Source organism: Cetorhinus maximus, chromosome 7, assembly GCF_964194155.1.
Source record: "Cetorhinus maximus chromosome 7, sCetMax3.hap1.1, whole genome shotgun sequence".
In the NCBI taxonomy this organism is placed as follows: Eukaryota; Metazoa; Chordata; class Chondrichthyes; order Lamniformes; family Cetorhinidae; genus Cetorhinus; species Cetorhinus maximus.
Window position 1 is genome coordinate 135089502 of NC_135885.1, and position 15645 is coordinate 135105146.

Genomic DNA, 15645 nt, shown 5'->3' on the forward strand with positions numbered 1-15645 from the left:
GAAATTTGACATTTCATAAATATAAAATCAGTTTTTCAGGGCCAGAGAGGTACATCAGTAATAAAAACCTAGTACACAGTTAAAAACCCAGTTGCACTACAATCAAAACAGTGCAACCTTTTCAAGTGCCCCTACAGCAAAACTAATAGTATATATATATATGGAAGTTCACATTAATTCAAAATGTCCAGCACCAATTCCCAGGTTAAAGCTGCAACTCAAGTTCCAAATAAATGGACAGACACATCTGAGGAAAAATCTTTCAGGTATTTCTTAAACTAATTAATGAATTTTATGTGGTAGTTGAGAGACATTTTTTAAGATTGTGCAATTTTTGTATGTCTGATCAGTTTGATAGTCCTCTCTGCTTATTAAGTGGCAGCTTTGGCAAAACAAAAATTACCTATTTAATAGCTGCATTCCTCATTATCAGTTACTATCAATCCCATCATTGGCAATTACATCAAATTGATGATAGTTCCTCTCCTTAATTTGAATGAGCTACTAGTTCATTAAAACTTGGTCAGAAAATAGGGGAATCATTTCATCCCTCCTAAAGTGGTCGTCACACTTTAAATTGGTGTCCTTTGGTTCTTGATCCTTCTGACAATGGGAACAGTATCTCCCTTTTGAATCTGCCTGGACCTATCATTTTGAGCACATCTATCAAATCTTCTCAATCTTTTCTTCTCTAAGGAAAACAACCCCATTTTCTCCAATCTATCCATGTAACTGAAGTTCCTCATCCCTAGAACCATTCTCGTGAATCTTTTCTGCAATCTCTTTAATCACATCTTTCCTAATGTGCGCTTCCCAGAATTGGACACAATACTCTAGCTGGAGGCCAAACTAGCATTTTATATGGGTTTTTTTCATAACTGTTTTGCTTTTGTACGCTATGACCCTATTTATAAAGCCCTGGATTCTGTATGTTTTATTAACTGCTTTCTCTGCCCTGTGCCCTTCAATGATTTGTGCACATATGTCACCAGATCCCTCTGCTCCTGCAACCCCTTTAAAAATTATACTTTTTATTTTTTATTGCCTCTCCTCATCCTTCCTCCCAAAATGAGTCACTTCACATTTCCCTGCATTAAGTCTGCCACTTGTCCGTCAATCCCACCAGCCTGTCATGTCATCTTAAAGTTCATCATTATCTCCTCATAGTTCACAATACTTCCAAGTTTTGTGTCAACCATGCATTTGGAAATTGTTCCCTTGTACCCAAGTCTAGGTCTTTAATATATATCAGGAAAAGCAGTGGCCCTATCATCGACCCCTGGATAGCAAATATAACAAAATGCAAATAAAATGGCAGACATTCCAGCAAAAATAGCTAATGCATGGAGCAAAGTATAGTTTTACACACAAAACTGACCAATACTTTTATCAGGAGCTGAAACCATCTCCCTTTCAAAAGCCTCTTTCAGCTGGCTGGATTTCAGGACCTCCATTAACTTATCTTCTCCAGTTAGTGAAGCCTCACCAAAGTCACAAGACCTGGCACAGGACCCAGATTAAATATTTTAGCCAGTTATACGAGGCCCAAGCAGATTTGGTAGTGTAGCCCGACTCTTCATTGCCCCAAGGGATGTAGAGGTGCAGATAGAATTTTTAAATAAAGCAATGTAGGCTAACAAAGCCATAAAAAGTGCAAACAACACACTGGGGTTCATACATAGTGCAGCAGAATTCAAAAGCAGAAAACTGAAGTTAAACTTATATAGAACCTTTGTTATACAACGTTCCTAGAGGACTGTGCTTAGTTCTGGTCTCCATGTAATGCACAAGATATAGAAATACATGAGAAAGTGCAAAAAAATTTACAAGGATGAGACCAGAGCGGGGAGGGTACAATTATCAGAGAAGACTGAACAGACTGGCGCTGAAAGGTGACCTGATAGAGCCCTTTAAAATTATGAAGGGATTCCATAGGGTAAACATAGAAAAGATGTTTCTACTTGTGGGGAAAACCAAAATTAAAGTTCATAAGTATAAGACAATGGTGTCAACCAGCCTTCACAGCCATTCAACAAGGTTCTGAGAACATAGTCTTCATAAACCAGCATCTTGGTCTTAAGGGTCAGGTTATTTCTTTTTCAAGGAAAGAAGCTCAACAATTTTTATCTTCAATATCTGTAGCACATTCTTGGCATCTCATGAAAGGTCAAAAATCACAATGTGACAATCCTCTCAAAAGGCAAATCTCCAAGTATACTAGCACTCACCAAGCAGAGGCCACTTCGCTGGTTTGGGCACATTTGCAGGATGGAAGACTGATACATTCCCAAGGATTTTCTGTAGAGCGGGATAGCTGGAGTCAGAAGACTAGTAGGATTCCCAAAGTTCCGCTTCAAAGATGCTTGCAAAGGTGACACGAAGGCCCTGAACATTGATTTTCATCATGGGAGACATCAGCCAAGAGGGAAATGGCGACATTACCTCTGGACCGGCATGCACCATCAGTGGCCACAGCAGATTGATAACAGGCGCCAGTGCTGAAAACTGCAACCCACAGCACACCTAATAAGCACCTCCTATGTGGTGCCTGTGGCAGATTCTGCCTCTAATGGATTGGTCACTACAGCCATCAGCAAAAGTGCATCTTGTGTTACAATTCCTGTAGAGAACAATGCCAATTTTAAAAGAAAGGAATCTGCATGGCATCAACAAAAAAAAAGATATGGCCAAGATTTCGCTTTTTAAAACTTTTACTGCAACAAACGAACAAAACGACATAGGTCAAACATTAACAGGCAAAGTATATTTCAAATAAAAAGGTAAATTTCATTTTAATGCTTGATGCAACTACACGCCTCACGTAATTACAAACACTTGCATTACTTCCCGCACAAAGGCAACACCACATGCAATTTTCAACTCAGCCACCATGTTTGAGTTCTGTTGAAGGGTCATTCGGACTCGAAACGTTAACTGTGCTCCTCTCCACAGATGCTGCCAGACCTGCTGAGTTTTTCCAGGTATTTTTGTTTTTGTTCTCCATTTTTAAGGATCTCTTGCCTCCCATTCAATTGTTTCAGCCCTTGAGTCGCGTTCACCAACAGCTGAATCTGAAGTCCCCAGACACGGTTAACATCAACAAGATGCACGTCCATGAGCCCTCTCTCACTTAGGTCATGACGGTACTGATGGCATAGCCATCCAGAGTTCCTTTTTAACCGACTAACCAATGTACAAGTTTCATGGTCTGGTTCTCTGGTACAAACAGACAGTTTGCTCACACATTGCCTCACCAAGAGCATCGGCAGTTGCATTTTCATTTTACTGCCAAACTAAAAACTGGTCTATTTGTAGAGAGCTCTGCCCCCAGCTAGCCCCCCTACCCCACACAAATTCTGTGTCCTGAACTGCCTGTTCTGAACTGTTTTTTTCCCCCCTGAAACTGATCCTGTTTCAGCAAGACACAAATTGTAATTCAAAATCCAACGAGCTATTTACTTTTTGTTTCAACTTGCATCCTCATTACAAGCTGAGGTAACATGGACATTTCTTGGAACCTACTGAAGTCATAACCAGGAAATCAATTACCTCTGGTTCAGAATACTCCCTGGTTTCACTTTGGAATTAAAGGGGGCATCACACAAAAAGAAAATAAAGGCTTTTCTCCGAAATGCAAGGGTCATCACACTTGTGAAACAATTCCATCAGCAATGGATTTGCTGAATGTCCATCATCCCATGTAGATGGAAGGATGCTGACAATAATGAAATAAGATAATCGCTAATAAATGCAATAAGAAATTCAGGAACAACTTCTCTATTTTGAGGAGAATGTGGAACTTGCTGTCACATGGAGTGATTGAGGCAAATAGCGTAATACATTTAAGGGAATTTAGATATATATGAGGGAGAAAGAAACAGGAAAATATGTTGATAGGGGGAGATGAAATAGAGTGGGAGGAGGGTCATGTGAAGCATATACATTGACAAGGGACAGAATGTCCTGTTTCAATGTTGTAAATTCTATGTTAATCGTGTTATGAAATATGTAGCACACCAACCTTCCAGTGTGCTGCAATCTCCAATGCTTATCTAGTCTTCAGAATAACACAGGTGATTTAAAATGTTGTTTGAATGTGCAAGAACTCTTTGGCCCTGAATTTGTTTAGACTTTTTGCCACTGCACTGCCCTAACTTCAGTGGGAATGTGGTTGAAGCCCCTTTCATGGATTCAGAGAAGTAAGGAAGGCAAAGGGGTGCCAGGCAGGTCAGGCTGCTGAGTGTATTAAGAATATTTTGTAGCTACCATATAGCACAAGGGCAGTAGCCTGAAATTCGGCTGCACCTTCCTGCAGGTATGCTGTAATGCCATCTGGAAAGATGACCTGACTTTCTACAGATTCAGCTACCAACAATTTCAGATCATAATCATAATTTTCCATTTACATCACCTCCAGGCCAATCTTTTGTTTCTTGTCACATTAACATTCCCTTTTGCCTTGCATAATCATCCCCTTTCTGTTTAATCTCTGCTTTCCACCTCATCAAACTTCTCTTTTGTTCTTTGCTCCCCTCTCCACTTTTCCCTGCTTGTGCACTTTCTTAAAAAAAACCTGTTACATCTCTAACATTTTCCAGTTCTGATGAAAGATCCCGGGCCTGAAGCATTAACTCTGTTCCTTTCCCCAAGGATTCTGCCTGTTGTATTTCCAGAATTTTCTGTTTTTACTCAAAAAATTCTTGCATCATTTCCAGTATGTAACTGTATATACTGTATGCACTAAATGAATAATTTTGCCAAAAATTAATTGCATTTTTAAAAAAAAGCTATACAATCTTTAAGGGTTTTTAATTAAAGAACTCAGAACATATATGCTTTACAAAGGTAAAGGTCCTGATTTTCTTCAGGCTTTCTATTGCTGCATCACCATAACTTTTTCAAAAGTGCTGCGCAAATTCTATGCAAGGGCATAAATGTGCTTTCGGCTGCAGGAAGGCTAAGGAAATGTAGGCTCAAAATGACCGCATTGGTGGTGGTCAAGTGTCCTTTGGTTGTCCTTGAAGTGTGCTGGTTTCTTGGATGCCGTCAGATGTAGATGATGTTGCGATTATTACGCTGGTAGGTTTCTGGTAGAGTTGACTTCTCAAGCCAGGCAACACACTTATTCCAAAAGGGAGAGAAGGAGAGAGAGAGAGAGCAGCCTTCAGCCTGTTTCCACTGCTGAAGGCTTTCTTGATACCACCTGTGTCACTTGCAATTTCTCTCTAGTGGCTGGGCAGCCTTGCCTTGAAATACTTCACCCATTGTGTATTTCCAAAGAGGTTTTGGGTGTGTTTGTGGCAGCCAGCGTTTCAATATCCAGTACTTTGCATTTTTAATTTCTCTTTCTTAGACAGTTATGAGTTTTGATGGGTATCTGGATAGGAAATGGTTCTCTCTTCACGCTCCCCTGAGGATGATTTGTTTGCTTCTCACCTTCACATTCGAATGTGGCCTTGCATTTTTTAAGCAGTTTGCTCTGTCTCAGTTCAGATTGCAAAATTTCCAGTCAGTTGAAAGATTATCTTTTCAAAAATAAAGGGACATGGGCTCGTAACAGTGTTTGCAAATAAACTATTGAATTAAATTTTACCATGAATGGGTGCAACACACAGCAATCAATTTTACAGTTTAGACAAAGTAAAGGATTTACAAAATTAATAAGTTGCAGCACAAGCGCCGGAATTCTTAGTAAATAACAAGCATGCAGATAAGTTTCTACTCAATGATAGTAAAACGTAACACCGAATGCATTCACAAAATAAAAATAAGCACCAAAATACATGAAAACATAAACTTCCTCCCGGTTTTAGTTCAAGTACAGTGATTGCAGCCAAATTGGGTTATACAGATTCAAAAATCTTAGGTTCAACCTCTGGTCGGTGTTGAGCTACCTGATCTCAAGGCTGTTGGCTTTGGGGGTGTTACAATTGGCTTCAACACCTCTGCGTAATGGAAGGAAAATGCTCTCTTCAGTGCTATTTGACAACTATTGCATGTGTAAGTTGGATGAGATCAGGCGCGAGGTATATGTGGTTGAGTGTGCAACTGGCCCTCTGGGCTCATTTCTGAAGAATGAAGGGTTGAAGAATTGGAGGGGTGACCCTTGCCTATGGAACCAAAACCAAAGGTCTCAGCACCTTTGGGGGGTGGGGGTGCTAAAATCAACTCCATGGCTTCCCTTCTCCCTATCTCTGTAACCACCTCCATCCCTACAACCACCCCCCTACTGGCCCCCGCACCCCATCCACCCGCCCTTCCAAGAACACGATGCTCCACCAATTCTGGTTTCTTGTACTTCCATGAAAGTACATGGAACTTTTATTGATAGATGTGCCTCCAAATGTCTAACTTTCAAATTTCCTTCCAAAAATCCTACCACTTTGGTCAAGCTTTTCATCACTTCTCCTAATATCTTATATGTGTTTCAGTGCCCAATTTTGGCCGATAACGCTCCTGTGAGGTGCCTTGGGACATCTTATTATGTTAAAGGTGCTATATAAATGCAAGCTGCTGTTGTTGAAAAGCAGAGGTAATTGAAGGGGTGGGGAAACAAAATATCATGAACCTTAAGACCCTGGTTGAAACTGCATTTTACCTGTTCACACTATCAATGTCACTACACAGCAATTAATTAAGTTTGTACTACACCAGACAGGACTCAATGTGGTTTGGCTCTAGTCCACAATAAATTGCAGCTGTGAAATAAACAATCAGATGACAATGTGAATGGGACTATTGTAGAACCCAAATAAGAACCTCCATCTCTAATTGAGCAAAAGTACCTCAAATTCCTTGTGTTGTTGGTCTATTCCTGTAATGTGAATGATAAATTGGTTTGATGTTGCGGATTATTCCCTTTGTAAAGGTCAGCTTTGAAATGCAGACAGGTTGAATTACACCACACTTGGATGTTTTGAACCTCTTGGCATGAAACCTTAGAATGCACTAGCTTTATGAATGAAATTATGTGCCTATGTGAATGCTGTGTACATACTTGTCTCCTTTGGGGACATTATGCAAGACATATGCAACAACTCCGGCTGCAGATTGGTATTGGTTCATGGTTACCTTGTCAAATATGAAATGCCAGTTGCATTTATCATGCAAATATTGTCCCTTGGTTCTGGAAATAAACAATCATGGAGATTCTTAAATACATGGGATATAAAAGATAACTAAAGACCAAATGTTAAAACAAATATGAACAGTAGTGAGGTGGGCATTGTGTTGGGACAGAAATATGTAGGTTGTTGAGATGAGGTAGGGAGATTCAATCTCTCAAATTATCGAGTTCCCCATCTCAGATGTACTAATAAGTAAGGAAGAGGAAAGAGAAATGCCTCCAGGTCACATTTGCTGTGGCTTCCTCAGGGCAAGATCACTGGAGGGCTAGAAGAAGTTGTGGCCTATAGTCCAGACTGTAGGTGGTGCAAAACAAGGGGAAGATGGAAGAAAACAGGAAAATTACCAGCAAAAAAAAGGCAAAATTATAATCTAAAGCCTCCAATAATTAAATCTATTACTTCTACAATATACCACAACACAACGGAAATATATCTTACAGTGGTGTCACAAATGGGAAATGAGAAAGCGAAACAAAGCATTAGCAGAACACCAACTAGCCATTTGAAAATAATGTTATATTGGTAAACTGGCCATTAAAGCATTACACCCATGTAAAATAGTAAACAGAGGTTTTGTGGCACAGTGGGTAGTGTCCCTGCCTCTGAGCCAGAGGTTCCCGGATTGAGTCCACTCCAGGGTTTGACTGTTCATAAATCGGCAAAACAGGTTGATTATCTACCTGTAAATCCTTCCAATACACACCAATGGCAGGCGATAAGACATTCCTGGTCAGCCATGTGATGGAAAGAAAGTTGGAGCCTCTACCATCACTATCTATAGCTCCAGACTATAACATGCATATAAAAGTGCATGCTGCCACAGCAACTTGGACTCCCTGAGTGATCTGTAACACATGACCACCATTAAAGTAGTAAACAGATATAAATGAAAATAAAACCTTTATTAACAATTTCTTTTTAAACACGTACTGTGCAACGTCCCAAATATATCTTGGTTACCCACAGCAATAAAACAAACTGCTGTACATCAATAACACCGCTAGCTGTGTAAACCCACCTTCCCTTTAGCTGTACAAATAAGGGCGTATTTACACTACAAGTTTAGTATCGGTGCATTACATCGATGCTAATCTTATACAGTGCAAATTGGGTTTTAAGGCTTGAACTCACAATGAAGCAAAGTGGAGAGAAATTCCTTACTCCAGGAGGTTCACTTTACTTTGCTCTGGTTTCAAGCCTTGACTCCAGATTCAGGTTACATTTACACTATTACTGCAGCATTAAGCTTCACACCAACAGTTGCAGTGTAAATGCGCCCCAAGTCTTTTACAAACAACAGACATATAATTGAATCACAGCACTTGAATTGGGAAACCCACACTTTCAGTTGTGTGATCATGTTACTGAAAATTAGTAGGATGAAGAAGTGCAGAACCTATGAAGGTCCTTTAAACGCCCATCAAAAATGTCAAGTATTCTTCTGCTTCAACTTTCTGTACCAGGCAGGACATTCCCTGTTTGTCTGCAAGAAAAAAATAATTCAAATTAGGAAGAACATAGAATCTGGGATCCATTTTCTATTAAGGGATCCCTTAGGGGTAAAAAAGCTCCCCACCCCACCAAGCACCAATAAAAATAACGTGAACTGTGAGTTCTGTGGACGCCCATGCATTTCTTACATTGGACTCTTCGATCATGAGAGGATCTACTGAAAATGGTGAAGTCACTTATACCTTGACACACTCGAATAACGAGGAATCTACACCAATGGGGGTAAAAAAAAATCAAAGACCCATCCACAGTGCAATTTAAGGAGAGGGTAGTACTAGGAGGTACCTTGCAGATTTTCTTTTTGACACAAAAATTAGTTACCCAATTATTACATAAAGCAGGGGAGTCCAAGTTCATGGGCCACACTAGCATGTACCGTGGCATCTTGTTTATTTGCATGCTGTCATTGATTTGTACATATCTCAAGTTGCTGATGCCAAGAATGTTTGCTCTGGTTGAGAATTTATCCACTAACTAAGCAACAAATTTAAAAATGAAAGTGAAATACTGTGGAAGCTGGAAATCTGAAATAAAAACAGAAAATGCTGGAAATACTCAGCAGGTCTGGCAACATCTGTGGAGAGCGAAAGAGTATGAGGTATGAGGCCTTAAGCAGACGCAAGGTCTGGCATTGGAGGGAGCCTATGTGTACCTCTAGGAATCAACGGAAGTCAATGTGGTGAATATAAAAACATAAGAAAGAGGAGTAGGCTATTTGGCCCCTTGAGCCTGCTCCACCATTCAAAACGATCATGGCTGATCTTATTGTGGCCTTAATTCCACTTTCCTGCCTGCCTCTCAAAACTATTGTCTCCCTTGTTAATCAGAAATCTGTCTAACTCAGCCTTGAATATATTCAATGACCCAGCCTCCACTGTTCACTGGGGAGGTGAGAATTCCAGAGACTAACAGCCATCTGAAAGAAGGAATTCCTCCTGATGAGGAGTCTTTTTCCGTGTCTCCACTATTATCTCAAAGGTTGAAGATCAGTACTAGTAAAAATCCGGAGATTGATACTTCGAATAAACCTACCTAGATACTTCTGGTATCTATGTGTTAGGTACTGCTATTCTAGGAGCCAGTGCATTGTTCTGTTTTCTATCCAGCTTTTCCCTTCTACGTAAAACTATTGAACTCTGTTATTAAATGCAGCATATGGATGTAATATCTTGTAAGCAGCATGTGCAGTTAGCGTGCTCAAAAATATTCTGCTGATGTGATGTAGAGGATATGTTCTGTCAGTACCTTTAGCACAATGTTTTTTATTAAGCAAATCTGTATATGCTCTACCCTTCCCTATAGTATGCTCCCAACCTTGAATAAATGGTCTCTGTGGAGCAGAATGTGAGAGACTGAGACTCTGTGAAAATGTGAAACAGAAATTTGGAAAATTGTATGTATACACACAGACATATATATATTATATATATATATATATTATATATATGACATCAAAATTGTGTTCACATATGTTTCAGTTTTCATTGCAAGTTTGTTTTTAAAAAAAGCAGTCCAATTATGTAAAATTATACTACACTTTGGCTGCTCATTTATCGCAGCATGAAATTACATTAATTATATCAAACTAAAACCTCCCAGCATGTGATCCATTTCATGTGCTCTAATTATGGGTCCTCTGCCATCCCATTAGCCTTTTTGAGTGACTGTGTAATGTCTGGAGCAGCATAACTATTCCTACCAGAGATGGTGTCTAAATTACATCACTTGTAACATAAGTGCTTGGAAAGGATGGAAGTTGATATGACAATGATGACACCCAGCAATAATAGCTTCGCTTAGGAATGAGCATTTCCTTGGTCAAGGAACTAGGGAACTTTTAGGGGGTTTCAAAAAACCCATTGCACCTTTAAAATGTGCTCCTATTTCTCCATGCGTCTGCGCATTTTCCTTCATGAAAAATTCATGACAGCAATGAAAACCTCAATATGAAACAGAGACCTCTGCAAATAGCTTTTTCTTTATTGAGAATTATTTAATCTGACCAATAAAAGCAGAAAAGATGATTAGTATTTTGGAATGTGATTCAAAGTTGATCACTATTGTTGGAACTCAAATCTGGAACCGAAAAGAGCTGTGGATGATGAGTCAACTGAAATTTTCAAGACTGAATCACAGAATCACAGTGCAGAAGAGGCCCTTCGGCCCATCAAGTCTGCACCGACACGTGAGAAACACCTGACCTACCTACCTAATCCCATTTACCAGCACTTGGCCCATACCCTTGACTGTTATGACGTGCCAAGTGCTCATCCAGGTACTTTTTAAAGGTTGTGAGGCAACCCGCCTCCATCACCCTCCCAGGCAGTGCATTCCAGACTGTCACTACCCTCTGGGTAAAAAAGTTTCTCCTCACACCCCCCCCCTAAACCTCCTGCCCCTCACCTTGAACTTATGCCCCCTTGTGACTGACCCTTCAACTAAGGGGAACAGCTGCTCCCTATCCATGCCCCTCATAATCTTGTACACCTCGATCAGGTCACCCCTCAGTCTTCTCTGCTCCAACGAAAGCAACCCAAGTCGAACCAACCTCTCTTCATAACTCAAATGTTTCATCCCAGGCAATATCCTGGTGAATCTCCTCTGCACCCCCTCCAGTGCAATCACATCCTTCCTATAATGTGGCGACCAGAACTGCACGCAGTACTCCAGCTGTGGCCTCACCAAGGTTCTATACAACTCCAACCTGACCTCCCTACTTTTGTAATCTATGCCTCGATTGATAAAGGCAAGTGTCCTGACAGTGATAGTTTATTTTTGGTAGGGTCATTGATCAAGCAACACAGATCAAAGGTAGGTAAATGGTGTGGAGCTGAGAGGTGCAGATCAGCCATGATGACTGAATGGTTGAACTAGCACAAGGGATTGCCTACTCCTGATTCCTATGTTTAATATGACTGGAAGAAACTAAATATTTGGGCTGGTGAAAAAACAAACTTCTTCTTTGCTTCAGACAAAAAGATAACTTACAAAAAGTGTTGGTTTTGGTTTGTAGATGTTTTCATCCTCATTTGGGGGAACACTTAGAGAAAATTTTGTTGTTTGTGTAATAGGGTTGCTTTTGATTTCACCTCGAGAAACTGGCAAGCCACTGCCAAGCTGTTTGTTATGCAAATTTATCAGAATTTGCTTCATCACCGCCAATTCCTGCAAGATATGAACAAAACTGATATTAAAACAAGTCATCAGCACAAACAACATGATCACAAATGCTTTGCTGTCTGCCCAATTTTATTGCTAATTACAATTAATTTACTCCTGTGTTTATTCAACAATTAAACAATTTGAAAGATGCACCTTAATAACTGATCTAACATTCAAAAATTAACATTTTTAGTCCAAGCTACAAATACATGACTTCAATGAAGTCCTCAATTTTCAAAGTTAATTGAGAAATAAGCTTTCTATGAATTATCTTATAATGACAACTGGGTACTTTACATGCACTATCACCTAACAATGCTGTGTGCCCATTTTGTATGGATGCAATTTACACGCAGCATTATAGATGCATCAATAGCTGAAATGTAATATATGATGTTCACTACGCCATTAAGCATTCAGTTAAATGTGGCTGCCTATTTTTGTTTCTAGACCCGTCAGAAGCGACATTGGAAAATTCGGTAAGTGATCAGAACGTGTAGGTAGTAGCACAACTCCCAATGCACATAGGGACCCCTTCCGCATTTCCGACCTGAGAATTGGATGATATGAAGAGGAAAATCCAGGTTAGGTGTACGTTTAAAAAATTCAATGTTTTAATGGACAAAATATGTTAAAGCTTTTTTATACAGGTTTAACAGCTCCCCTTTACATTTAAAGTATGCAAAATCACATACAGTTTGGATTTTTTTTGGCAAACAGTAGTTATCTCAGATTATTGCAGGAATGGTTAAACTTTTCATTTAATAATCGATAACAGGATTTACTCAAAATTTTGATCAAAAAATTTACCATTTCCAAGTGAAAAACCATATTTCAAATTAAAACTCATGATTTAAGCTTATTGTTTTTAAGCTTTGTTGAATAAGTTTAAATACACTAACGTAGGAATTGGTGTACCAGTGCCTTTATCACTTAACGTAAGTGACCAGGCATTTTGTGATTCACATATAAAAAAAGCTGTCAGTGTAGTGCAGCTGTCCTGTAAGGCAGCACAGTTAATGTCAGCTTGTTGCTGAAGATGAGACCAGCACAACATGCAAAATGACTCTAAGGGGATTCACAGGGCAGTTTTAAGTATAAAGGTAGATAGGTTGTGATGTAAACTAATACTCTCACAATGAATAATCAAAATAACACAATTTAATCTGACGAGCGCAAAAATTAAGGTTTATGCTCCAAGCATTAGAAAAGTTTACAAATGAACCCCGCACTTTTAAGATTTGGTGGACTGTAAGGTAAAAATAGCAAGAAAGATCTTGTTGCCAAACACTCCTGTTATGCAGTGTGGGCTCTCTGCCAATTTTCATGCCAGCTGAACTTCATTAAGTAGACATCTGGAGATACGCTGGGCCAACATTTCTACAAACATCTTTAAATGACACAAGCAGGTTGTCTCCTTCAATTTTCTCTCATGGGTTTCACTACTGTATTCAGTTATAAAGTGAGATTCTTTTTTAAAAAGGACAAACATATAAACATAAGTATGGTTAATGCAGCCTCCATCCCCCCCGAACTCCAAATATAAGCCTGACCCTTTCAGAATGAGTAGTACCGTCCTGAACTTTGGCTGGATTTTATACTGACAGTAATGCCTGCTTTAGTGATTTACAGATTCTAGTGTACATGGGATGGGTCTCAAATTATTACACTGAAGGGTTAGTGAAAGACGCCCGATTTTGAAAACCAAGTCTCCACATGTTGATACAATTCCACTGTGTATATCGGTTAGAACTGCATTATTTCTTTATTACCAAATATTACAGATTAAATTCATTGCATTATATAGACACACTTCCAGGTACCGTAAAAACTGTCTTGTAAACCGTATTGTAACAAGCAATGTACAAGATTTGACTAACACTCGATTATGCCAGGAAGATTGGTGCTTTTACATAATAATGTCTACTGGAAAATGCCCTAAATATTACATTAGGATTCCAAATTTCATTATTAGTGCATCAATATTGTAGAATTAGTCTTTTTCTTGAAATGGTAAATTACAAGAACATTTGATCTTTGAATGTGAGTTCAAATCCCACCAAGGCAGCTTGAGAATTTGAATTCAGTTTGTAAAAATCTATATATGAAAGGTAGCAGTAAAAATGACCATAAAGCTGTTGGAGCGAGATAAAATCCCAACAGGCTAAGGGAGTTTAAGTGGATAGTATCTATGTGGACTTCCAGAAGGCATTTGATAAGTTCCACAAAAAAGCGATTTGCAGAAATGAAAGTGCAGGGACTTGGAGACAACCTTGTGACATAAGTTGGAAAACAGTTGAGAGATAGAAGATGCCAGAGCTAAAGGGCACTTAGTCTGACATGGCCTCAGTTTTTCACAACAGTTACCAATGTCTTGGATGAAGGAATACAGAGTTATCCAACTTGTATATCCAAGTTTGCAGGTGACACTACGTTGGGAGACACAGTAAATAGTGGAGATGGGAGCAGGAAGTAACAATGGCACAAAGACAGATTAAGTGAGTGGGCACAACTATGACAAATTGAGTTTAATCTGGGCAAATATAAGGTCATCCATTTTGAACCCAAGAAAGATAAACTGATGTATTTTCTAAATGGTGAGAGAACAAGAAACAAATAGATCTGGGTGTCCATGTACATAAATCACTGAACTCTAGTATGGACAGATACAAAAAGGCTAAAAGAATCTTGGAAGGATTTACTGGCTTTGCAATACAGATCCACAAGAATACTGGAGTTACAAGAGTTAAATTATGAAGACAAGTTGCATTAACTTCACTTGTATTCTACTGAGTGTAAAAGACTGAGGGGGAGCTAATCAAGGTGTTTAAAGTAATAAAAGGATTCAGTTGGGTATTCAAAGAAAATCTACCTCCTCTGGAAGAAGAATCAAGAACAAAAGGGCATGATCTTAAAACTAAAACCAGGCCACTAATTTTTAGGCTATTTCCATGTTGTATTCACTGCCACTCAAGGGTGAAAGTAGGAAGTACTTTTTCACACAGAGGGTAGTAGAAATCACGAACTTTCACCCCCAAAAGGCTATGGACGCTAGGTCAATTGAAGCGTTCAGAACTAAGATCAGTAAATTTTTGTTGGTAAGGGTATCAAGGAATACGGAGCAAAGGCGAGCAAATGAGGTTAAGCTAATATCAGCCATGATCTAACTGAATCGTGGAACTGGCTCCAGGGATGGAATGGCCCACTCCTGTCCCCATGTTCTAGTCAGTTCTACACAGAATTAAAGGTACTGTATTTTTATTTATGTTCTTTAAAAACCAGTACGGTGCTGGTGGGCATCCATCAGCATCACCCAACCCGACCAGCCCGCATCGCACGCCCTGACTCCTCTTTATTTCCTAGTTTTTAAGTTGTTGAGTTTTTTTTCTTCCTCTTCTTCCCTTTCTCACTCGGCACTTTTTTTCTGAAGAAGGAATGGCTACGAAGCTCACCGGTTTCCTCCTCATCCTTATTTATGTTCTTTAAAACCAGTACAAAAGCGCAATTTCATCAGGTCCGGGATGGAATCATACCCATGTTTCAAAGGTGAAAGGGGATTACTCTAACTACACTCCGTTATCAAGTTTCCAGCTGTTATTTTGTTACTTTAGCAGTTCAGCATAGAGGAATATAAATGATTTGAAGAATCTCAAAGTAATTGAAAATAAGAATTTACAAATGTCTTGGTTATGGGAGATTTGGATGCATGTTCATGCTATTTATAAATCCCAATGCATAGAAAACAAAGTTCAAAAGCTGTTAAGGCATTTTTTTTTATTTTCCAGAGTTTTTCTTTCAGAGGTGGGTAGGGTATTCTGCCTGTTGAATATCTCTATAAAATTAA

General features: G+C 39.3%; 1 protein-coding gene across 2 annotated transcripts in view; it reads right to left on the minus strand.

Annotated features, from left to right (window-relative positions):
- Positions 1–8010: 8010 nt before the first annotated feature.
- The window catches only part of pibf1 (progesterone immunomodulatory binding factor 1), a 129469-nt gene continuing 121834 nt past the window's right edge, over positions 8011–15645 (minus strand). For both annotated transcript variants that reach the window (XM_078545990.1, XM_078545991.1), the window contains 2 exons: positions 11628–11804; positions 8011–8610 (listed from right to left, as the gene is read on the minus strand). In XM_078545990.1, the coding sequence (XP_078402116.1) occupies positions 8557–8610; positions 11628–11804 (231 nt within the window). In that variant the 3' untranslated portion in view covers positions 8011–8556. The remainder of the gene's footprint in view (positions 8611–11627; positions 11805–15645) is intronic.